At 49.3% G+C, this 23,959-nt stretch overlaps 2 protein-coding genes across 2 annotated transcripts in view; both read right to left on the bottom strand.

The window, feature by feature from the left end:
• Nucleotides 1-18,553, bottom strand: part of LOC138841311 (sestrin-3-like) — a 33,197-nt gene extending 14,644 nt beyond the window's left edge. The window contains exons 1-3 of the mRNA XM_070041989.1: nt 18,424-18,553; nt 3,868-3,933; nt 250-447 (exon numbers count right to left, since the gene is read on the bottom strand). Of these exons, the coding sequence (XP_069898090.1) occupies nt 250-357 (108 nt within the window). The 5' untranslated portion in view covers nt 358-447; nt 3,868-3,933; nt 18,424-18,553. The remainder of the gene's footprint in view (nt 1-249; nt 448-3,867; nt 3,934-18,423) is intronic.
• The window catches only part of LOC138841309 (protein FAM76B), a 41,283-nt gene continuing 23,728 nt past the window's right edge, over nt 6,405-23,959 (bottom strand). Inside the window, exon 10 of the mRNA XM_070041988.1 lies at nt 6,405-6,482. Within this exon, the coding sequence (XP_069898089.1) occupies nt 6,474-6,482 (9 nt within the window). The 3' untranslated portion in view covers nt 6,405-6,473. The remainder of the gene's footprint in view (nt 6,483-23,959) is intronic.

The raw sequence follows: 23,959 nt of genomic DNA, 5'->3' as shown, positions 1-23,959 counted from the left end.
GTGTAAGATAAATGTCCACAGAAAATGTCACCAGTAATTTGAGCTTATCAATGATGAAAAGATAAATCAAGAATAAAAACAGACCTATGAATTACTATTTGGACCTGGTAGATTAAATGTAGACAATGAGTTTACCAAAACTTAAACGAAACAGTTATCAATGGTGTTGGTGTTCTTCTATTGTGTTTATACACTTCTCTACATGCTCACGGACACATTGCATTTCAGAGGGGACTGCATCGAACCTACCATGATTGCAATGTAGTGCCTGTGTGGGAGGGGAAGGGCGCCACCCATCCGAAGCATGAGAAACTGGCTCCTCAAGAAGGACTCCAGGTACTGAGCATGCAGACTCATGACCTGTGTGACGTTGTCCAGACGGCCTGACGTGGAGTACTCCTCCACGAGCAAGTGTGTTTGCTCATCCACGGTATTGGCGTGGACAACCTGAAAACCAAGAAATACAACACAGGGTAAGAACTGTCCCGTAAACAGACCCTGATTTACATGAATTTTGTCATTACGGAATGAGGCAAATGAATATTCATTTGATATTAACAGATTCTGAAATTATGCAGTTGCTTTTACTAGAAACAATTTTTTAAAATACCATTCATTTTTGGCTTTGGTATCATGATTTATTAAACAACAAATGTTAAGTTATTAAACATTAAACACAGTTATAAAACTGAGGGAAAAGCATCTGCTTTCTAGGCATTTGAAGCACATTGTTTTACCAATTGCCTGGCATTGTTGTATCAATCTGTAGTGAGCAAAAGTAGCAGCATGTAGGGAAATGGATGGAGCTAGAAGGAATCATGTTGAGCTAGGTAAGCCAAGAACGAAGAGACAAATGGTACATGGTCTCCCCGATAAGTGGATGCTAAATCCAAAATGTTAGGTGATACGACAAAACTAACAGGACTTAAGAAACAAAGAACTCCCAGTCATCTGGTCAAACCACTACTAAACAAATATGGTATGTAACATGTGAACACCATTATATGTTACAGACTGTGATAGACAATTTGCTCCAGGAAAGTTAGAATGAACTTGTGACTTTAAATGAGCATCATTATTCCACAATACTGTGAAATTCGGGAAATTATGTAATCACTTAATCACAATCAAAAAAAAAAAAAACCTGGGGAAGGTAGGGAGGAAAGGGATGGTAGGGGGAAAACAATGGAGGGGGTAACAAAGTTCAAGAGGAAGTGTACTCATTACCTCATTCATGTAACTGTAACCCTCTGTATAGTATCTTTACAATTAAAAAAAAAGTTAAAAGGGTAATTTTCATTTTTTGTATATTTTACCACAATAAGAAGTATAGCTGTAACACTTTGAAAACGAACAGCAGGCTATCTAATTGCAGATGAAAATAATGAATAAACAGATGTTCTAATTGTTTAAAGACACCTTACCTAAAAAGTCCTTTATTTCCTTGCTTATTGTTTTGCTCTCTAAACTCATTAGTTTGTATTGTGAATAACCAGTTTTATGATGGGAAAGCAAGACACCAAGAATCACAGATTGTTAAATCCAGAAAAACTGTATTCTCCTTGACATCTCAGCTATACAACTAAAAAATACAATTTCATATCCCAGTGTACTATATTTTATAATAATTATACATTTTTATATTAGTAAAAAAAACAAAAAAAACAAAAACAAAAAAAGTAGCAGCATGTGATTATATACATTTACATTTGATCTCATGAGCTTGTGAAGATAATCAAATTAGAGTACTTTAGACAAATGTTTTCCTTTGCTCGTTTTTGCCTGTCAACAATCTGGTGTGTGTATGTGTGTTCTGGTGTGTGTGTGTGTTCTGGTGTGTGTGTGTGTGTCTTGGGGCTTGTGTGTGTGTGTGTGTCTTGGGGCTTGTGTGTGTGTGTGTGTGTCTTGGGGCTTGTGTGTGTGTGTGTGTGTGTCTTGGGGCTTGTGTGTGTGTGTGTCTTGGGGCTTGCACTTTTAGCCTGGTCACTGTCCCTCAGCTCTTCAGCTCAAGGCAAGTGCTCCACCACCTGAGCCACAGTACCACTTCCGGTTTTCTGGTGGTTTATTGGCGATAAGAGTCTCACAGGCCTGGCGCCGGTGGCTCACGCCTATAATCTTAGCTACTCAGGAGGCTGAGATCTGAGGATCACGGTTCAAACCCAGCCCAGGCAGGAAAGTCCGTGAGACACTTATCTCCAATAAACCACCAGAAAATCGGAAGTGGTGCTGTAGCTCAAGTGGTAGAGCGCTAGCCTTGAGCTGAAGAGCCGAGGGACAGTGCGCAGACCCAGAGTTCAAGGCCCATAACTGACCAAAAAAAAAAAAGTCTCACAAACTTTCTAGCCCATGCTGGCTTTGAAACACCATCCTCAGATCTCAGCCTGAGTAGCTAGGATTACAGGTGTGAGCCACTGACGCCTGGCTTCTGCTTTTGGTTTTTCTTTGCTGATATTGGGGCTTGAACTTAAGGCTTGGCTTTGTTCTGGAGCCTCTTTGTGCTCAAGGGTAGGTGCTCTACCACCTGAGCCAAAGCACCACTTCTGGATTTTTCTGAGTAAGGGTTTCACAGACTTTCCTGCCGGGCTGGCTTCGAACTATGATCCTCAGATCTCAGCCTCGTGAGTAACTAGGATTACAGGCATGAGCCACCAGTGCCTGGCCTTTTCAACATTCTTTAAAGAAGTTTTCTGGAGTCTTTTTAGGGATTAAGAACATGATAATTTAAAAATTAATAAGGTCACAAGACTACTGTTCTTATTTTGAGCCTGTTCTATTACTAAAAACAAAACAATCCAGTAGAGTGGACCTCCCTGCTTAGGGAGTGAAAAAGCTTATTTATACACAGCTTTATACATAACAACAGTGTGGGCGTCACACTGGGCTGGTTTCGAGGTGAAAGAGTTTATATACTAACAGACAAATAATGTGTAATTCCAGTCCTGGCTCATTATTTATTTGTAGTTTATAATTACTTCTCTAGACTTAACACAAAGATATGTCATATTTTGGAGTTAAGATTGAATTCCAGTCTGTGCCTGGTTAACAGCAGAGTCAGGCTTAGAGCTGTATCTCCTGCAGCCCAGGTGATGGTGAGAAAGCGTTCTCACTTCAGAGAAGGCTCTTTAAAGTTTTTTCTGAAAAGAAAAATTACACAAAGGTACTGTTGACTGAGAGAAATTTAATCTTAAAAGGTAAGTTGTAAGGCATAAACTGTGAAGAAATGTTAATTATAGCTGTTTAGGAAAAAGAGATGATTTCACTTCAGTTCATTATGTGTTATCCATTCTATCATCTTCAGAAATAAAGATGGTAGTTTAAAAAATATAATATAATCCAGAGAATGTCTGTTAGTTTCACTTGCTTTGCCTTAGCGGAAGCTCTTTGTCTAAATGGAACCTTCGCAGTAGCAATAGATTCGTAGTTGCTACATGAACTGAGAAAGCATCTCGGGGTCTTCTGTATGAACCCAGCCATCTACGAGCGGAGCCGTCCGTGAGCCGCAGCGGGGACGGGGCCAAAGCATGCCACTGTGCCACGCCAGGGCCTCCTCCACAGCCGCTGTGGTCCGGAGGGTTGTCATTCAATGAGAAGGTGGCTAAACCCGTGTGAAGATGACTCTGGCAGGAGCTAGCCCACTCATCCTGCTTCTGCGACGGCACCCCACGCCAGCATCCTGAGCACGCCAGGAGAACACCCTCGCTTAACCTAAGAAACACTCAAACCGCCAAGGAAGGAGGGAGAGAAACCACCTCCTTGGTTTTCCAACACACGAATAAGAAACCTAAGAGCAACACACATTTCACTTACGTATGAAAAATGTGTGTTGTTCTTTTAAATGGCACTGCACGTGTTTAGACAGACACTTACCTCCTTCTCTGGAATAAAGGCACTCGGTCCTCTTGTCAAGGGTCGAGATTCTCTGATTGTTTTATTCTATTTTTAAAAGAAAAGTTTTATATATCAATGATGATTTTCTAAGAAGAGTTAAGTAAATTCTTATTCCTAAAGTACTAAAATACATAGGAAAAATAAGTAAATAAACTCTGTGAAACCACAATGAGTTTTGGGTCATTGTGCGGATAAAAGATAAAGGCTAACCTCATGCTCAGTGCGTTTCCCTGTCACAGTCCACACGGGCACGCAGCTCACACCTGCACTACGAACCACAGTGATAAAGCTGAATGTGAGCGCACACGAGTACACCAGTGTCCTGTTAATGTTTTGGAAGCTAAGGAAAAAGTCACTCAAAAAAAGGATCACATGCCAATTCCTAGAGCAAAGACCTCGCTTGTGGAACTTCTGCACACAATGGAAGCATATTAATACAAAACTTTTTTACTTTAAAACACATGGAACTGGCCGGGCGCTGGTGGCTCACGCCTGTAATCCTAGCTACTCAGGAGGCTGAGATCTGAGGATCGCAGTTCAAAGCCAGCCTGGGCAGGAGAGACTGTGAGACTCCTATCTCCAATAAACCACCAGAAAACCGGAAGTGGTGCTGTGGCTCAAGTGGTAGAGCGCTCACCTTGAGCTGAAGAGCTGAGGGACAGCGCCCAGGCCTAGAGTTCAAGCCCCATGACTGACAAAAAAAAAAAAAAAAAAAACCACAAAAAAAACACATGGAACTTGAAATACAGACTAGTTGAATTTAAGAAATGGAGAAAACGGTAATTCTGTCTACCTGCTATCATATTAGCAGGGCATGTAATTTTTTAAGATAAAAAAACTTTTTTTAAAATGCAGTATTTTAGTACACACCATGTAAGTATAACTTCATGTAAATCATGCAGTCTCTCTCCAGAATCGCTTCATTCCTCACAGGTGTGTTTAAGGGTAAAGGAGGCCTCTCCTGCTTTGAATTTTTTCTTAGCCAGCAAAGGAAATGGGGAAAATGGCCACTTTACCCACTAAAAAGCAATGTTCTAACGTTCTGAAAAGGAAGCGCTCCAAGAGCTGTAACATAAAAAATACAGAGTGTGCGGCATTTCATGGGGCCGTGAAGGCCGGGCGGCCTGGGACGCACGTCTGCTGGGAAGTGACCACGTGTCAGGTGCCACACCCTGCCGAGCAAGCAACTCAGGACAACTTGCCATTTCAGTGAACAAGCATTAAAGAATCTGACCGTGAGGAAAAAGTCATTGGTTGGAGGGAAAAATGTCAATAGGGAGAGAAATAAAAATTTAGAGGAAATGTATGGGAGAAAAATACATTCTTCTACATTAAAGGGTTTACAGGGCTTTTGTAGATACAGATGGCTCATTACTAATACCATATTTATCAGCTGAATGTACCATTAAGTGTATAAAATGTTTATTCTGAGTAGCCTACAAAAATAATTTCTGGAGCTGGAGACTGAATACATTGCAGTACAAATCAAACTAAGGCTCTGCACTTAAATTAACTACAAGGTAGCTTAAGTGTTTACCAGCTGACCAGAAAGCAGAAAGGTGCACAGCTCACAGAAGCATGTGATCCGCACAGTGATGGACGAAGAGACCGTTTGCCATGATCATTTCCCATGCCATTCCCATTTCAGTTACCCGACGGTTCATTAACATAAATGATGCTAAGACCAACTGCTTTGTGTCAAGAGGTGTGGGGTGTATTTTGTGGTAGTTGAGAACTGTGTGAAGATTTCTGAAGGTAGGTGAACTGGGCTGTATCTCTAAACCTCTTGCTGAATACTAACAATATACTAACCAACATATTTAACCTATTTTATTTTCATCAGCGGAGAAAAATAGCCACGAAACCCACTAACTTCAAAAGTGATACCTGGCAGCCACAAATATGCTGAAGCCTTTTACTGTATGGTTATTTGCAGTAAAATGTTCCTAAGCAGAGGTGTGGGCCAGATCTGGCTTCGACGCCCAGTGCAGGGCGAGACAGAAGAACCAGGGCAGAGGAGAGTGGAGGTGAGCCTGGCCCGGTGCGCAGGGGACAGGGGGCTGGCATCATGTCTCCGGCTGTCCTTCCAAGTGTCAGCCTCCGGAGTGCCAGGGGCCAGACGCAGTGTGCACCACCACCTCTGGACACACACCCTTTTCCTGGTGCTCCTGTCATCCTCCCTCCCTCCTTCCCTCCCTCCCTCCTTCCCTCCCTCCCTCCCTCCTTCCCTGCCACCCTTTTTCTTTCTACCTATCTAGTTGGTAAGTTGGAGTTTCTATCCAACTGTGATATTTTTCCTCAGCTTTTCATTTAAGTGTAAAAAGCCCAGAAACTGAGGTTCCATTTCCTTCTGTTGTGATTAGTTTTGGGGAAATCTTTAAGTGGCTTATAGCCACTGGTTACACGGGACTGAGTTCGTTTCTCAGCCACCTGCCTACCTGTGTGCTCGGGGTGCTATCGGACATCGCTGTCTTTGGCTTTTTCTTGTGCTTCACTTTTAAAATCGTATCACCAGGCACTTGTTATGCCTTTCTGAAATGGCAAATAACTGCGCTGAAGTTACTAGTTTAATGGTCACTCCAATTTTAGCGTGACTGCAGAACATGGGGAGAGGAAGGCAAAGGGGGAACAAAATCAGCCGACTCCATGATTCCATGTCTTAATTTCTCACTTTACAGGAAAGTACCAAGGACTATCCTGTCTGTCTGTCTCTTCCAATTCTTTTCTTTTTTTTATTTTTATTTTTGTCGGTTGTGGGGCTTGAACTCTGGGCCTGGGCACTGTCCCTCAGCTCTTCAGCTCAAGGCTTTGCTCTATCACTTGAGCCACAGCACCACTTCTGGTTTTCTAGTGGTTTATTGGAGGTAAGAGTCTCATAGACTTTCCTGCCCGGGCTGGCTTTGAATTGTGATCCTCAGATCTCGGCCTCCTGAGTAGCTGGGATGACAGGCGTGAGCCACCAGCCCCAACTCACTTCTTCTCTCTTAACAATTAAGTTTCTAACACAGTATTGACTCTGCGCACTCTGTGTAATGGATCTTTTAATGCTTTTTCATCTTGTAGAATAGAAACTTCAACTCAACTTTGTGGTGACTCTACTCCCCCTGACCCGGCGTCTCCTGCTTTTCACGTAAGCACTCTTCTGATTACAGACCAGACTCTCCCCATACTCCTCACACAACTCAGGTGTTCCTTTTTGTGCAACCCTGCCCTTGCTCCACTTCCCCAGGCGCCATCCAATCCAGTAGCTTTCTTGACAGCTTTCTTAGAGGTCCCTTGCATTTCTTTCTTATAAAATATTCATTCTCTCAAATGAACGTTTTCTCTCAAGGCTGTCAGTTTGTACAAACAAAATCCGGCTGAACAGACAACATTCACCATATTGGCGGAGAATGGTAGAGCAGATGAGACACACAGGGGCTAGAGATACAAAAACTGTAAGTTACAAACTCCCGAATTTATTGTATCTAAACAAGGACCTATCTCTTCGCTGCCCTCAGTCTGCCTCTGGCTCATTTTGGGAACCAACTCCCTCGAATATGAAAACCTTAAAAGAACGCTTACTGCCCAATTTTATAGTTACAATAATCACACTCTGGCTCAGACTCAGCCAAACCCTGTAAATGTCTGTTCTCAATGAAACCTTGTAAATTACTTTCTCAGCCATTGCTCAATCACAAGTTTCTCTCATGCTGAGAAATACTTTCTCTCAAAACTGAAAACAGTATTAATCCTATGCGGTAGTTTTTCCTAGGTATACACTGTGATGAAGGACACTTCTAGGTGGGGCCCAGCATTTGAAATGAAATCACGTTAAAGAGTGCTGATACGTTTCTTCCATTTGACAGATATCTGAAGTTAAAGTTATCACTGAGGCACTCATGAGCAATTCTTTCCATTTTCCACTATGACTCGTATGTTCTTTGCAATATCGCTAATAAACACATAGTAGTAAATGAAGTAAAATAAAACCATATAGGTGTTAGTAAATAACTTCTAAAGGAAGATTTAAAAAATGTCATCTAGGTACTGGTGGCTCACTCCTGTAATTCTAGCTACTCAAGAGGCTGAGATCTGAGGATTGTGGTTCAAAGCCAGCTCTGGCATAAAAGTCCTTTGTAAGGCTCTTATCTCCAATTAGCCACTCAAAAACCATGGCCCTAAGGCTCAAAGTGGTAGAGCAAAAAGAGCTAAGGGACAGTGCGCAGGCCCTGAGTTCAAACCCCACAACCAACTAAAAAAAAAAAAAAAAAAAAGGTCAATGTCATGAATGTTCTTAACCTTTACAAGCCCCAAACTAACCAAAACATTTTCCATTAATGCTTGCTTATATATTAAGAGAATTTGTTTCTTAAAATCAGGTGTATTAGGCCAGTGATTATTTAAAAAAAATAAGAGTAAGAAACACTACCCATATCAATTTATAGGTTGTGTGCACTTAATTTTTCCACAGGTAATCGTAATAAGGCGGCCCCAAGTTCCCCTAGTAATCTTATTTGAATCATGCATTATGAAAGTGCATGATTGTCAAGCCCTCCTTTCAAAAGAAACGGACTAAACCAGACTCGAACCTCACACTCTGAACTGTGTCATCGCTCTATGTACCATGAGATTTCCATGGTGTAAAACATCACATGCTGATTCTCTTACAAATATGCAACCCAGGAAAATGGTACCAGGTTATAGTCACTCACTGACTCAGTATTCACTGTACAATCCTTAAACTCATTCCATAGCAAGTATTCTGAATAATCGACTTTGTTTTTACGTTTTTCAATTTAACTTCTCAGAGGATGTTACTTTCAACTGAATGACTTGCCTTCTCCTCACACCACTCCCCAAGGCTGACACCATGCCCCCTGGGAAGCCATGCCCGGCTTATGTGGATACGTGTGGCTCTGGAGTTCAAAGTGGTTTCAAATCCCAGGTCTGCTACTTCCTGAAAGATGACTTTGGGCAGCCCAGCTGCAGAAGCCCTCTGAACCCGATCCTTCACTCATAAAACATGGGTTGTGACTTGAAGCATCCTTACAACGACACCTGAATGCAGTGAGCACAGGCAGAGCGCACACCAACACATCTTTATCATAAAATATATCTCAAGGTAGCATTCAGTGGAGGTTGCCATCGTTATTATAAAACATATCTGCAGCTGGGCACTGGTGGCTCACACCTGTAATCCTAGCTACTTAGGGGGCTGAGATCTGAGGGTTGCAGTTGAAAGCCAGCCTGGGCAAAAAAGTTCCCATGAGACTCTGATCTCCAATTAACCACAAGAAAACTTGAAATGGAGCTGTGGCTCCAGTGGTAGAGCACTAGCCTTGAGCAAAATGACTAGGGACAGAGCCCAGACCCTGAGTTCAAGCCCCACGACAAAATAAACATATTTTGAAACTTCAGAGTAACTTCAGACTCAGATAACCATGATTCTTCACAGAATCCAGCTTATCCCTGAGGTATACTGATCTTTCTAAATATTCAGCATGCTAGGTGCTTGTGGCTCATGCCCATAATCCTAGCCACTCAGGAGGCGGAGATCTGAGGATCAAGGTTCAAAGCCAGTCTAGGCAGAAAAGTACATGAGAATCTATCTCCAATAAACCACTCAGAAATAGCAGAAATGGTGCTGTGGCTCAAGTGGTAAAGCACTAGGCTTGAGCACAAAGAGGCTCAGGGACAGCACCCAGGCCCTTAGTTCAAACCTCAAGACCTGCAAAACACTGATTAGATAAATGTTAAGCATATATCTATAATTGGGAAGATGAAGTTTTGGGATACAGATACCCAAAATAACATAGTCTTCTATTATAAGTAGTTATTAATTAGTAGAGAGACAAGTAAAAGTAAAACATGTAGTTTTAATACTGCTAGGAAGGGGCTGGGAAGGTGGCTCAGCAGTAGAGCGCTTGCCTTGCATGCATGAGGCCCTGGGTTCGATTCCTCAGCACCACATAAGCAAACAGAAAAAAGCCGGAAGTGGTGCTGTGGCTCAAGTGGTAGAGCGCTAGCCTTGAGCTGAAGAGCTGAGGGACAGCACCCAGGCCCAGAGTACAAGCCCCACGACTGGACCCCCCCCTCAAAAAAAAAATACTGCTAGGAAGTCTCTGGTACAAGAAATAGCCCTAAAGTAGCCATTTGTATTACTTGGTCAGACTTATTTGTGTATGCTAATTCTGTGTGTGTGTGTGTGTGTGCGCGCGCGCACGCACGTGCCGACTTATTTGTGTATGCTAATTCTGTGTGTGTGTGTGTGTGTGTGCGCGCGCACACGCACGTGCCACTACAGGGCTTGAACTCAGGGTCTTGTGCATTTGCTCAGGTTTTGTTAATGCTCTGCCACTTGACTCCACATCCTTGGTATATTCTTTTTTGTTTTTGGTCATAGGGCTTGAACTCTGGGCCTGGGCGCTGTCCCTCAGCTCTTCAGCTCAAGGTTAGCATTCTACCACTTGAGCCACAGCGCCACTTCTGGCTTTTCTGGTGGTTTTTTAAATTGCAGATGTTTCATGGACTTTCCTGCCCAGGCTGGCTTTGAATCGAGATCCTCAGATATCAGCCTGAGTAGCTAGGATGACAGACGTGGGCCACTGGCACCCGACTCCTCAACGTATTCTTTTTTTCCCTTTTTGGTCAGTCGTGGGGCTTGAACTCTAGGCCTGGGTGCTGTCCCTTTTCTCTTTTCTAAGGGATAGTGCTCTACCACTTTGAGCCACAGCTTCATTTCCAGTTTTCTGGTGGTTTATTGAAGATACAAGTCTCACAGACTTTCCAGCCCATGCTGGCTTTGAACCACCATCCTCAGATCTCAGCCTCCCTGAGTAGCTGGGTGACAGGTGTGAGCCACTAGTGCCTGCCCCAAAAGTGTTTCTTACAAAGAAAATCTGGCTGTAGAGAACAGACATCAGACATACCCTGGAAGAACAGAAGCATTCATGTGTTAGCTCTGTGTCATGTCCAGTATGGACACACTGTCCACAGTTGCATCTTTTAATCCAAGTCCTGTTCTGCTAATGGGGAACTGTGCATTAACCATCTCTGAGGGGCAAAGCTGCGTGTGACTTGTGAGTTGTGCATCAGTGTGCTCAGTGCACTGCACGGTCCAGGAGACAGTGGGAGAGGAGAAGAAGAGGGCTCCATATGCTAGCTTCAGACTACACGGGAGTCTGAAGTAATCTAAAACAATGAAATAAATTACATAATAAAATAAATTAAAATAATCTACAACACACTTATGAATGGCCCCAGAGAAACGGTGCAGAGAGCTGACAAATGTGCCACCCGCTCGTCAGGGTGCGTAGCCAATGTGAGCTCCTTCTCTATCCCCACTTCCACCACAAGTTACTGTAGAGCCTCACCAGGTCTAACCAGTGCAACAAATGAGTCCTGACCTCTCCAGGGAGGTGAGGCAGGCTCCAGGTGCTGAGGACCCAGTACATCCTCACACACACAGCCCCGACCCCAGGTGCTGAGGACTGAGTACTTCCTCACACACACAGCCCTGACCCCTAGTGCTGAGGACCCAGTACATCCTCACACAGCCCCGACCCCAGGTGCTGAGGACCCAGTACACCCTCACACACACAGCCCCGACCCCAGGTGCTGAGGACCCAGTACACCCTCACACACACAGCCCCGACCCCAGGTGCTGAGGACCCAGTACACCCTCACACACAGCCCCGACTCCAGGGGTTGAGGACCCAGTACACCCTCACACACACAGCCCTGACTCCAGGTGCTGAGGACCGAGTACATCCTCACACACAGCCTGACCCCAGGTGCTGAGGACCTAGTACATCCTCACACACACAGCCCGACCCCAGGTGCTAAGGACCGAGTACATCCTCACACAGCTCTGACCCCAGGGGCTGAGGACTGAGTACATCATCACACACACAGCCCCGATCCGAGGTGCTGAGGACCCAGTACATCCTCACATAGCCCCGACCCCAGGTGCTGAGGACTGAGTATATCCTCACACAGCCCCAACCCCCTTTCCCTGGAGGACATAGTGAGCAAGTCCTGGCTCAAAGCCGTCCTACCTCGTCTACTTTGTCCTAACAGGATACCTGTGTCTTATTCTCCCTTGTCCTGCCTGCTCTTCTCTCAGTTCTCAGTTCATCAGTGAATCAGAGCACAGTGGACATAATCACTGGATCTGACCTTTCTTCAGCGTTGCACAGAACTAGGGAGGACAGTCCTTCAGAGCACATGTTTTGTGGCCTACACCCTTTTCTAAACCCGAGACAGCTGCTCTCTGGCTCCGGGGGGGGGGCCTGGGGTGTCCACGGGGGCACCACTGGCCCAGCGGCCCCGGCAGGTGAGCCCCCCACGGGGTGGAGGCTGTGGAGAGAACATCACCCACATTTTCTCCTCATGTTATCTGCTCTTTCTTGTCCTTTCCTCCACAGCACAGAAGGCATGGTACTCTACCCTCAGTAGCTCACAAGGGTTTTGGTCTTTGAATCCCTTCACACTCAGAAATCACTGGGGACCCCAAGGGTTTGTTATGTGTGCTTTGTGGTTTATCACAGTCAGCTTTGCTAAATCACGATGTGAAAGGTGGCACGAAGCCCTTCCCACCATTTCACTGCCAGTGACAACACTCACAAGAAAAGATGAACGGGTCCAAGGACTAGCCAGTAGTATAACCCACTGCTTGAAACACAAAGTTGCTAATATCAGACCATTCTGACCGCAAAGGAGGCCCCCGTATTTTGACAGTATCTGTGCCGGAACCTTCCGTGAGGTGTCAAAATACGTTGATCGCAAAGGCGCGTGAAAAAGTGCGACCACCGCTGGAAGTGCATCCCTGGGACTAGCCAACTATGCCTTTTTTTTTTTTTTTGGTCGGCCGTGGGGCTTGAACTCTGGGCCTGGGCGCTGTCCCTCAGCTCTTCAGCTCAAGGCGAGCGCTCTACCACTTGAGCTACAGCACCACTCCGGTTTTCTGGTGGTTTATTGGAGATAAGAGTCTCACGGTCTCTCCTGCCCGGGCTGGCTTTGAACAGCGATCCTCAGATCTCAGCCTCCTGAATAGCTAGGATTACAGGTGTGAGCCACCAGTGCCCGGCCAACTATGCCTTTTCAATGCTGCCAGCTCTACCTGCTCAGACGTGCTCACCAATTTCATCCTGGTGTCCCCTGTCTGCCGGTAGGGACTGACACTCTGGGCTTCCTTGCTGAAATCAAGGTCAGACTGACCGTCTGTCACAGGACTTCCTTCAGGTAAAATGTGTTACGCTCCACCAGCCACTAATGTTACAAAGAGTGATTTTTTTTTCATGGACTTCCTGTCAAGGTTGGCTTTGAACTCCATCCCCAAATCTCACCCTCGTGAGTATCAAGGATTACAGGCGTGGTATGAGAAGCCAGAGCCCAGCTGAGTACTTTTTTTTTTTTAATGAGTAACTTCATTAATCAACAGTGGAGCAAGTTAGATTTAGTAAAATTTGATGAGTCTTGTTTATTCAATTGTTCCTCTATGTGGTTTACCTCTTCACTACTTTCCCTGAAACTTACAAATGAGGTGTATTTAATACCTTAAGAATTTTCTGAGCCGGGCGCTGGTGGCTCACGCCTGTAATCCTAGCTACTCAGGAGGCTGAGATCTGAGAATCACGGTTCAAAGCCAGCCCGGGCAGGAGAGACCATGAGACTCCTATCTCCAATAAATCACCAGAAAACTGGAAGTGGCACTGTAGCTCAAGTGGTAGAGCGCTCGCCTTGAGCTGAAGAGCTGAGGGACAGCGCCCAGGCCCAGAGTTCAAGCCCCATGACCGACAAAAAAAAAAAGAAAAAAAAAAAAAAGAATTTTCTGAAGTGGCACTGTAGCTCAAGTGGTAGAGCGCTTGCCTTGAGCTGAAGAGCTGAGGGACAGCGCCCAGGCCCAGAGTTCAAGCCCCACGACTGACCAAAAAAAAAAAAAAAAGAACCTTACACTCAATAATACTTTGGGCTGGGAAGGTGGCTCAGTGGTAGAGTGCTTGCCTTGCAATGCATGAGGCCCTGGGTTCGATTCCTCAGCACCACATAAGCAAAAAGAAAAAGCCGGAAGTGGCGCTGTGGCTCAAGTGGTAGAGCACTAGCCTTGAGCTGAAGAGCTGAGGGACAGCGCCCAGGCCCAGAGTTCAGGCCCCACAACCAGACCCCCCCCCCCACCAAAAAAAAAGAATTTTCTGGATGGGAAGGGGAAGCAAAGGAGGAGGCAACAATGCTTGATAAGAAATGTACTCATTATCTTGCCCATGTAATTGTAACCCCTCTATACGGTATTTTCACAAAAAAAAAAAAAAGGAATTTTCTTACTTTGTAAGATACTGAACCAGAATTGTGAAGATATTTCTAAGAAAAGGTGTGATAGTCACAGAACACACAACTCAAAATTTAGGTACTGCATTGAATCAAATTATTTCATTTAAAGGGGAATTCAGTTCCTCAAGTTTCCTCAAAATTCAACAGCATACTACCACAAATGAAACTGCTCACAAAGACCCCTTTTCTCTTCACCACTAGTAATGAATGTAACAGCACACAGGAATTCATACTAAATATACATGACTTTCACTCTTCCATTATGAACTACTATCAAATTCAAAGTGCTACGTCTCATTTCTTTCCGTATACTTTATCAAGTGGAATACATAAGAAAAAACTCAAAGAACCATATTTTGATAGTTACTTATACATGAATTTCACATATATTCTATCAAACACAAAAAATGTCTTTTATTACAAATACACCCTTATGTGCTACTTCTAGAATGTCGAGTTGAAGTTTCTAGACACTGATTTCTTTCAAGAGCAGGTAAGAATGGCATTCTTACAAGTCTACAGATCTGCCAAGTTGCGTCACAACTGGCACGAACTATCCCAGCTCCATGGACACTTATTTCATGCTGCTCCATAAGTCAAAACGGAACACCTTGTAGTTAGTAAAGCTGGACTACTGACGGGGTGAAAATGAAACTGAATTTCCCCTCTGCAATACTTTCTCCTAGGGAAGAACTCTATGTCAACAGAAATAGCTTCTTACAACCTCAGAGGAAGGTAGAAACACATCTGCCCAAGTGCCGTCGTCATTTAAAAATGCATCCAATCAGTAAAAGCAGTTTTCCTCACTCAGGGAGAGAGCGTGACTTGCATCCTGAAGGGACCAAGCGTTTCAAGTATTTTTTCGCTCTAAGATGTAACTTTTGACTTTTAAACTTGGGAAGCGATTCTTGTAAGCTGAGCGAGGTGGTGCGCATGCGGCCTGCAGTGAGGCTGCAGCGAAGGAGCCGACGTGGCTGTGTGGGCTCATCACAGCTCACAGCTCACAGGCCACAGGCCATGAGCTGGGCGGTGCCGATGGGATGTGACCCTGGTGTCCACGTGACCCGTGTTCCTGTGACCCAGTGATGTTCCTGTGACCCCGGTGTTCACAGGATCCCAGAGTTCCTGTGACCCCAATGTTCCTGTCGTTCCTGTGACCCCAATGTTCCTGTGACCCCGGTGTTGTTCCCGTGACCCAGTGGTGTTTCCATGACCCTGGTATTCCTGTGACCCCAGTGCTCCTGTGACCCCAGTGTTCTTCAAGTGACCCCGGTGTTCATGTGACCCCAATGTTCATGTGACCAAGTGTTGTTCCTGTGACTCCATTATTTACCGAAAAATAACTGCCATCAACGTGCTCACCCAATAAAGCTGTTTCAAGAAACCCACACAGAAAGACACACAGGCATTGTGTGTCTGCTTTCCCAACTCTCTCAGGAAAACACAGCAGGCTGACCACAGGGAACTCTCGAAAACAACCCTGGTTGGCGCTCTGCCTGTCCTTGCTCCCGGACACGCGCGTGTGTCTGGGCTGCTCACTGTGAGCTCTTCCTTTCTTCTTCGAGTGTGTAAAGAGCGCAGAGAGGCTGGCTAAGGAGAGACCGAGGAGAGGGCGCGCACAGAGAGGCCGCGCGCAGAGAGAGAGGCCGCACAGAGAGGCCGCGCGCAGAGAGAGAGGCCGCACAGAGAGGCCGCGCGCAGAGAGAGAGGCCGCGCGCAGAGAGAGAGAGGCCGCGCGCAGAGAGAGAGAGGCCGCGCGCAGAGAGAGAGGCCGCGCGCAGAGAGAGAGGCCGCGCGCAGAGAGAGAGAGGCCACGCGCAGAGAGAGAGAGGCCGCGCGCAGAGAGAGAGAGGCCGCGCGCAGAGAGAGAGAGGCCGCGCGCAGAGAGAGAGGCCGCGCGCAGAGAGAGAGAGGCCGCGCGCAGAGAGAGGCCGCGCGCAGAGAGAGGCCGCGCGCAGAGAGAGAGAGGCCGCGCAGAGAGAGAGAGGCCGCGCAGAGAGAGAGAGGCCGCGCGCAGAGAGAGGCCGCGCGCAGAGAGAGAGAGGCCGCGCGCAGAGAGAGAGGCCGCGCGCAGAGAGAGAGGCCGCGCGCAGAGAGAGAGAGGCCGCGCGCAGAGAGAGGCCGCGCGCAGAGAGAGAGGCCGCGCGCAGAGAGAGAGAGGCCGCGCGCAGAGAGAGAGAGGCCGCGCGCAGAGAGAGGCCGCGCGCAGAGAGAGAGGCCGCGCGCAGAGAGAGAGAGGCCGCGCGCAGAGAGAGAGGCCGCGCGCAGAGAGAGGCCGCGCGCAGAGAGAGAGAGGCCGCGCGCAGAGAGAGAGGCCGCGCGCAGAGAGAGAGGCCGCGCGCAGAGAGAGAGAGGCCGCGCGCAGAGAGAGGCCGCGCGCAGAGAGAGAGGCCGCGCGCAGAGAGAGAGAGGCCGCGCGCAGAGAGAGAGAGGCCGCGCGCAGAGAGAGGCCGCGCGCAGAGAGAGAGGCCGCGCGCAGAGAGAGAGGCCGCGCGCAGAGAGAGAGGCCGCGCGCAGAGAGAGAGAGGCCGCGCGCAGAGAGAGAGAGGCCGCGCGCAGAGAGAGAGGCCGCGCGCAGAGAGAGGCCGCGCACAGAGAGAGAGAGGCCGCGCGCAGAGAGAGGCCGCGCGCAGAGAGAGAGAGGCCGCGCAGAGAGAGGCCGCGCGCAGAGAGAGAGAGGCCGCGCGCAGAGAGAGAGAGGCCGCGCGCAGAGAGAGAGGCCGCGCGCAGAGAGAGAGGCCGCGCAGAGAGAGAGAGGCCGCGCGCACAGAGAGGCCGCGCGCAGAGAGAGAGAGGCCGCGCGCAGAGAGAGAGAGGCCGCGCGCAGAGAGAGGCCGTGCACAGAGAGAGAGAGAGGCCGCGCGCAGAGAGAGGCCGAGGTGCGCTGTGCAGACCAGACCTAGGGCTCTACCGTGGCCCGGGGTCACGGCGCCCTCTGCCCTCCCCCGCCTGCCTCCTCTGGCCTCCACCTCAGCTCCTCGACCCCCGCCGCCTTGCATCCGCCCGAGACGAAGGCGGTGGCCAGTCCCTCTGCGACCCAGGCCCCGCAGCCCGGCCCCGCGCACCCCCCCCTGCAGCCCGGCCCCGCGCACCCCCCCCTGCAGCCCGGCCCCGCGCACCCCCACACTGGCCCCGCAGCCCGGCCCCGCGCACCCCCACACTGGCCCCGCAGCCCGGCCCCGCGCACCCCCACACCCCCCCTGCAGCCCGGCCCCGCGCACCCCCCCCTGCAGCCCGGCCCCGCGCACCCCCACACTGGCCCCGCAGCCCGGCCCCGCGCACCCCCACACCCCCCCCCCCGCAGCCCGGCCCCATGCACCACTCCCTGCAGCCCGGCCCCGCGCACCCCCACACCCCCCCTGCAGCCCGGCCCCGCGCACCCCCACACTGGCCCCGCAGCCCGGCCCCGCGCACCCCCACACTGGCCCCGCAGCCCGGCCCCGCGCACCCCCACACCCCCCCTGCAGCCCGGCCCCGCGCACCCCCACACTGGCCCCGCAGCCCGGCCCCGCGCACCCCCACACCCCCCCTGCAGCCCGGCCCCGCGCACCCCCACACTGGCCCCGCAGCCCGGCCCGCTCGCCCCCCCGCAGCCCGGCCCGCTCGCCCCCCGCAGCCCGGCCCGCTCGCCCCCCGCAGCCCGGCCCGCTCGCCCCCCCCCCCCCGCAGCCCGGCCCGCTCGCCCCCCGCAGCCCGGCCCGCTCGCCCCCCCCCCCCCGCAGCCCGGCCCGCTCGCCCCCCCCCCCGCAGCCCGGCCCGCTCGCCCCCCGCAGCCCGGCCCGCTCGCCCCCCGCAGCCCGGCCCGCTCGCCCCCCCCCCCCGCAGCCCGGCCCGCTCGCCCCCCCCCCGCAGCCCGGCCCGCTCGCCCCCCGCAGCCCGGCCCGCTCGCCCGCAGCCGGCCCGCTCGCCCCCCCGCAGCCCGGCCCGCTCGCCCCCCGCAGCCCGGCCCGCTCGCCCCCCGCAGCCCGGCCCGCTCGCCCGCAGCCGGCCCGCTCGCCCCCCCGCAGCCCGGCCCGCTCGCCCCCCGCAGCCCGGCCCGCTCGCCCGCAGCCGGCCCGCTCGTCCCCCGCAGCCCGGCCCGGCCCGCTCGCCCCCCGCAGCCCGGCCCGGCCCACTCGCCCCCCCGCAGCCCGGCCCGCTCGCCCCCCGCAGCCCGGCCCGGCCCGGCCCGCTCGCCCCCCGCAGCCCGGCCCGCTCGCCCCCCGCAGCCCGGCCCGCTCGCACCTTCCGGCAGTGGGCACAGCGCAGATAGCTGGCGGCGCACGGGCCGCCGCCGCCTCCGTTCACCTCGGCCGGCCCGCGCCGTCTCCGCCGCCGGACGGACGCAGCTCCGCGTCCCCGCGGAGCGTGGAGCGCCAGCGGCCGCCCGAGCCACGGCAGAGACGGCGGCGGCTCCTCACGGCCCGAGGCTCCTCCCGCCTGCCGCGCGCGCCCGCCAGGCCCGGACGCAACGCCGCCGCGCGGCCACGCCCCCGAGAGCCAGCCCGCAGCCAATGAGCTTCCACAGCCCGGCCGGGAGCCGCGCCCGCCAATCGCAGGGCCGAGACCGCCTCGAATCTCCGGGCAACTTAAGCTGCTCTCCGCAGGGGGACCCGAGGGTGGAGGCGGGGCCTTAGTGGGGAGGCCGCTCCGCCAACAGGGGAAGGAGGAGCGTATGCAAATCCTCCAAGGAAGCGGCCCCGCCCCCGGGGCTGACAGGCTGCAGCTTTTGCAGCGGTTCCCTGTGCGTCCACCCGCAGGCGCCGGGCGGGCCGGGCCCCCCGACCCCCGACCCGACCCGGACCCCGACTCCCCGCCCCGGACCCCCGCCCCGCCCAAATCCAGAGTTCAATCACCACGACTGACCCCCCCCAAAAAAAAATCTGCACAAAATATTTTCTCTCTAGTCCATCCCTCTGCCGGACAGAAAGCAGTCATGACCCACACTTGCTATTCTCCTGATTTTTTTTTTTTAAACCCCTGACTTTTAGGGCATCTAAAGCCTAAGGAGTCCAGACCTATCATGCTACCATCCTTTAGGTTCTAGTGCTGTCTGTCCTTTTTGGTTAATCATTAACTGTTGGAAGGAAGGCGGCAGTGAGTCATGAAGCGCTAGCGATGAGAAAATGCTGCGTGAACACACACAGGTGTGTGTGCCATGTGAACATGGTCACACGTACACCATGTGAACACACACCCATTCTTTCAGCAGCGTGGGTTGTGGCATTTCTACACAACACTACTTACGAGATAAAGACATTTTATGATTCGACTACAACTTTTACTACCACCTGCTTTCAATCCCTTTAAGTCTTATGATCCTCAGTTCAGTTCCACACCTACCCTCTCTCTACAGAACCCATGGACTTGAGAAAGAAACTGGGAGGCTGTCCATCTCCACTTCCTTTGCTAAAGCAAGCACTGGGAAGGAAAAGGTGGTTTAATTTGGCCCTGGATTCCACTTAGACCCTGAAGAGGCTGCTCCTTCAGAATACAGTGAACACAGCCTATAAACCTTGAATTGAGTCAACTGATCAGACAGGTAAAGTGTCACCGAGGTATCTTTGTAAATCAGAACAGCACCAGACGTGACAGGGGTGTGTTGTGGAGCAGGCGGTGGGCGGGCAGTGATTGGGGGAATGGAGCCCTCACGGCCAAGGAGTAGCGAAGAACTCACAGGAGGACGGGGAGACAGGAAGGGAAGAGGAATCTGACTGCTATGTCACAGAGCTGCGAGGTCTCCAGGAAAAAAAAAAATTAGAGGAAAGCTTACAAAGATAAAATACCCTACCTTCTTGAGCAGACACTATGGAGAGTAAGCAATCATTACATGGAGGCCCAACTCCGTCTGAGCCAGCTGCTCCCCGCCCTAGTCCAGGACGGGCCCAGGAACCCAACCTCACAGCCATGTGCCAGGGGCACATCACCCACATGCCCACTGCTCCTCCACACCGCAACGAGACTTCTGAAGATCTGCAGCCGTGGGCCGTTTGCTCTGGTTCTGCCACAAGGTTTGGAATATCACACAAAACTAAGCACTTAAAAAGGAACTCAGAGACCTCAAACGTGCAATTCTTTTCTCTAAAAGAATGCCATTTCCAGCCCAGCTCTGAGTTCTGTCAGCTTAAAACACCTTTTTACAAAAAAGAAAAAGAGATAAATAGCTCCTTCACCAAAAAGGAAATGCATTTGACAACGACAGGGGCTGCATTTCACCTGTCTATGACTCATCTGCGACACATGCTGGCCCGGATGGGGTGGTGGTGAATCAGTGCAGTTCTGTGAGAACGGGTGCTCCTCACAAACCAAGGCCGGAACCTGCACACATCCCTGGGCACACATCCAATGGGCGGAAGGCAGTGACACCTGCACATCCGTGTCTGCAGCACACATTACACACACACATCACAATGAAACTCTCTGTAGTTACTATACACTAGTCAAAAAAACAAAACCCGCAGCAGTTGCTTGGGAGAATGCAACAAAGCAGGAAGAGTAAGGCAGAGGCTTCTTCCTACAGTGACTCCAGCCGCCAAGTGTCAAAGGCAAGCAGGGCACAGGGCGGTTCAGTGGTGAGGTACTGCCCCCCATGGACAGCAGCAGATCTGACCAAGGACAAAATCTTTCAAATACTTTTTATTTCCTTTGCATATTATAAAGTAGAGGAAATAACTACTGCCCTGATTAGCCATAGAAAGACTTATCTTCACATTAAGACCTTTCAGGCCATTGGAGAGGTTCAAATAGAAAACCATTGTTTAGGGCTGGGAAGGTGGCTCCATGGTAGAGCGCTTGCCTAGCATGCATGAAGCCCTGGGTTTGATTCCTCAGTACCACATACACAGAAAAATCCAGAACTGGCGCTGTGGCTCAAGTGCTAACAGTGCTAGCCTTGAGCAAAAGAAGCTCAGGGGCAGTACCCAGGCCCTGAGTTCAAGCCCCAGGTCCAGCAAAAAAAATAAACTAAAGGCACTGTTTAGGGTTTTGAGAAGAGCCAGAAGGGCAAGAATCTGAGTGCTTCTCTAAGATTCATTCACTGAATCCTGACCTAGCCCCAAAGGCACTACTTCCTACACCAGGCTGTCTTCCAAGGTTTTCTGGGCCTTCCACACCAATGCCCTCTGCTGGCCAAGCCTCTGCCTGAGGCCCCTGGGGACACTTCACTTTCTAACATCTGGATCAGAAACCAGACCTGACTCTGAAAACACCATGTACAGGCGCTGCTGAGAAATGACTGTGGAGGAGTTCTGTGGTTTTCAGCACTAAGCCCAGGGTCTTTTTATTATGAAAACATCAAACTAACACAAAACTGAATATAGTATAATGGGCCACAGTAAACTGTGCACACCTCCTCGTAAAACAAACAACTTTCAGTACTATGGCTTCATTTACATTCCAACCCACCTCCCTGTATTAGATAGAAGCAAATATCAAATACCATACCTTTTAATTTTGAATTATTTTAGTAGGTATTATAAGGACTCTTCCCAAAAAGAAATGACGTTATCACACCTGAAAAGTTGTCAGTGAAACAGAGTTGATTATTTGCAAGACTGATAAACCCTTAGCCAAACTAACCAAAACTAACTAAAGCAATGAGAAAGGGCTATCCCAATGGACACCAATAAATTTCAGAGATCATTAGAGAGTACTTGAAAACTACTAATGCAATAAATGAGAAAATCTACACAAAATCAATAAATTTCTAGAGGCATATCACCTAACAAAGAGAAAGAAATACAAGGAATACAAATAGGAAAGCAAGAAATCCAATTGTCCCTATCTGCCAATGTTATAATCTTATGCTGAGAGGACCCGAAAGGCTTCAATAAAAACAAGATCTGATGAAGCTTCTAGCTAAAAATCACTATTTGTTTGCTCTTTTGGGTTGGTCCTTGGGCTTGAACTCTGGGCCCCGGCCTTGTCCCTGAGCTCTTTTGCTCAAGCCTTGCCCTCTAGCTCTTGGAGCCACAGTCCTACTCAGGCTTTCTGGTGATTAATTGTAGATTAAGAGTCTCAGGGACCTTCCTGCCCAGACTAGTTTCAAACTATGATCCTCAGATCTCAGTGCCCTAAGTAGCTAGGATTACAGGGGTGAGTCAACAGTGCCTGGCATCATAGCTTTTTAATATGTCAGGAATTTGAAAAAGAAATCAGGAAATAATCCCATTCACAATGACTAAAAAAAAAAAATACTCTGGAATCAACTTAACACCAAAGAGTGAAAGATGTCTAAAATGATAAAACACTGAATAAAGAAACCAGAAGATGAAAAACCTCACATTTTTTGGGATCCAAGAATACTGTGAAAGTAGCTATACTACTGAAACACAGACTCAGAAAGTCCTCATCAAATCACAATGTCATTCTTCACAGAACTGAGAAATTTTGAGAACTGAGAAAATTCAATCTTAAGATTCACATCAAAACGTAAACTGCCTAAAGTAGCCAAGGTAATCCGAAGTAAAAAGAGCAATGCCAGAAGCTTTACAATGCTCGACTTCAATTATACTCTAGTGCTAAGGTAACAGTATCAATGTGGTACTGGTGCAAGCACAGACACGAAGAACAGGAATAAATCAACCCAGAAATCCAGAGCCACAGCCATCTGAGTATTTTGACAAAATTGTCAACATCATGCACTGAAGATAAGACAGGCTTTTCAACGAGCATTGGGAAATGACTGAGATGTGCTAAAACCAATCCAAAATGGACCAAAGACGTGGATGTAAAACTGAAACTACTACAGAAAACAGGAGAATTTACTCAGGATGTAAGAGCAAGAACTGACAAAAGGGAGTGCATTGAATTTAAAGGTTTCTGCACAGAGGACAAAATTACTAGGATGATGATGGAAGGACATTAAGAAAAGCAATAGACTGAACATGGCCAAAGCAATAGACTGAACATGACCAGAGCAGTAGACTGAACATGGCCAAAGCAGTAGACTGAACATGACCAAAGCAGTAGACTGAACATGACCAAAGCAGTAGACTGAACATGACCAGAGCAGTAGACTGAACATGGCCAGAGCATTAGACTGAACATGGCCAAAGCAGTAGACTGAACATGACCAAAGCAAATAGACTGAAGGTGACCAAAGCAATAGACTGAACATGACCAGAGCAGTAGACTGAACATGACCAGAGCAGTAGACTGAACATTGCCAAAGCAGTAGACTGAACATGACCAAAGCAGTAGACTGAACATGACCAGAGCAGTAGACTGAACATGACCAAAGCAGTAGACTAAACATGACAAGAGCAGTAGACTGAACATGACCAGAGCAGTAGACTGAACATGACCAGAGCAGTAGACTGAACATGACCAGAGCAGTAGACTGAACATGACCAGAGCAGTAGACTGAAGGTGACCAAAGCAGTAGACTGAAGGTGACCAAAGCAGTAGACTGAACATGACCAAAGCAGTAGACTGAACATGGCCAAAGCAGTAGACTGAACATGGCCAAAGCAATAGACTGAACATGACCAAAGCAATAGACTGAACATGACCAAAGCAGTAGACTGAACATGGCCAAAGCAGTAGACTGAACATGACCAAAGCAGTAGACTGAACGTGACCAAAGCAGTAGACTGAACATGACCAAAGCAGTAGACTGAACATGGCCAAAGCAGTAGACTGAACATGGCCAAAGCAATAGACTGAAGGTGACCAAAGCAATAGACTGAACATGACCAGAGCAGTAGACTGAACATGGCCAAAGCAGTAGACTGAAGGTGACCAAAGCAGTAGACTGAACGTGACCAAAGCAATAGACTGA

This window comes from Dipodomys merriami, unplaced genomic scaffold (assembly GCF_024711535.1).
Source record: "Dipodomys merriami isolate MVZ:Mamm:240054 unplaced genomic scaffold, mDipMer1.0.p SCAF_314, whole genome shotgun sequence".
Lineage (NCBI taxonomy): Eukaryota > Metazoa > Chordata > Mammalia > Rodentia > Heteromyidae > Dipodomys > Dipodomys merriami.
This window is presented reverse-complemented; position numbering and strand designations above follow the sequence as displayed.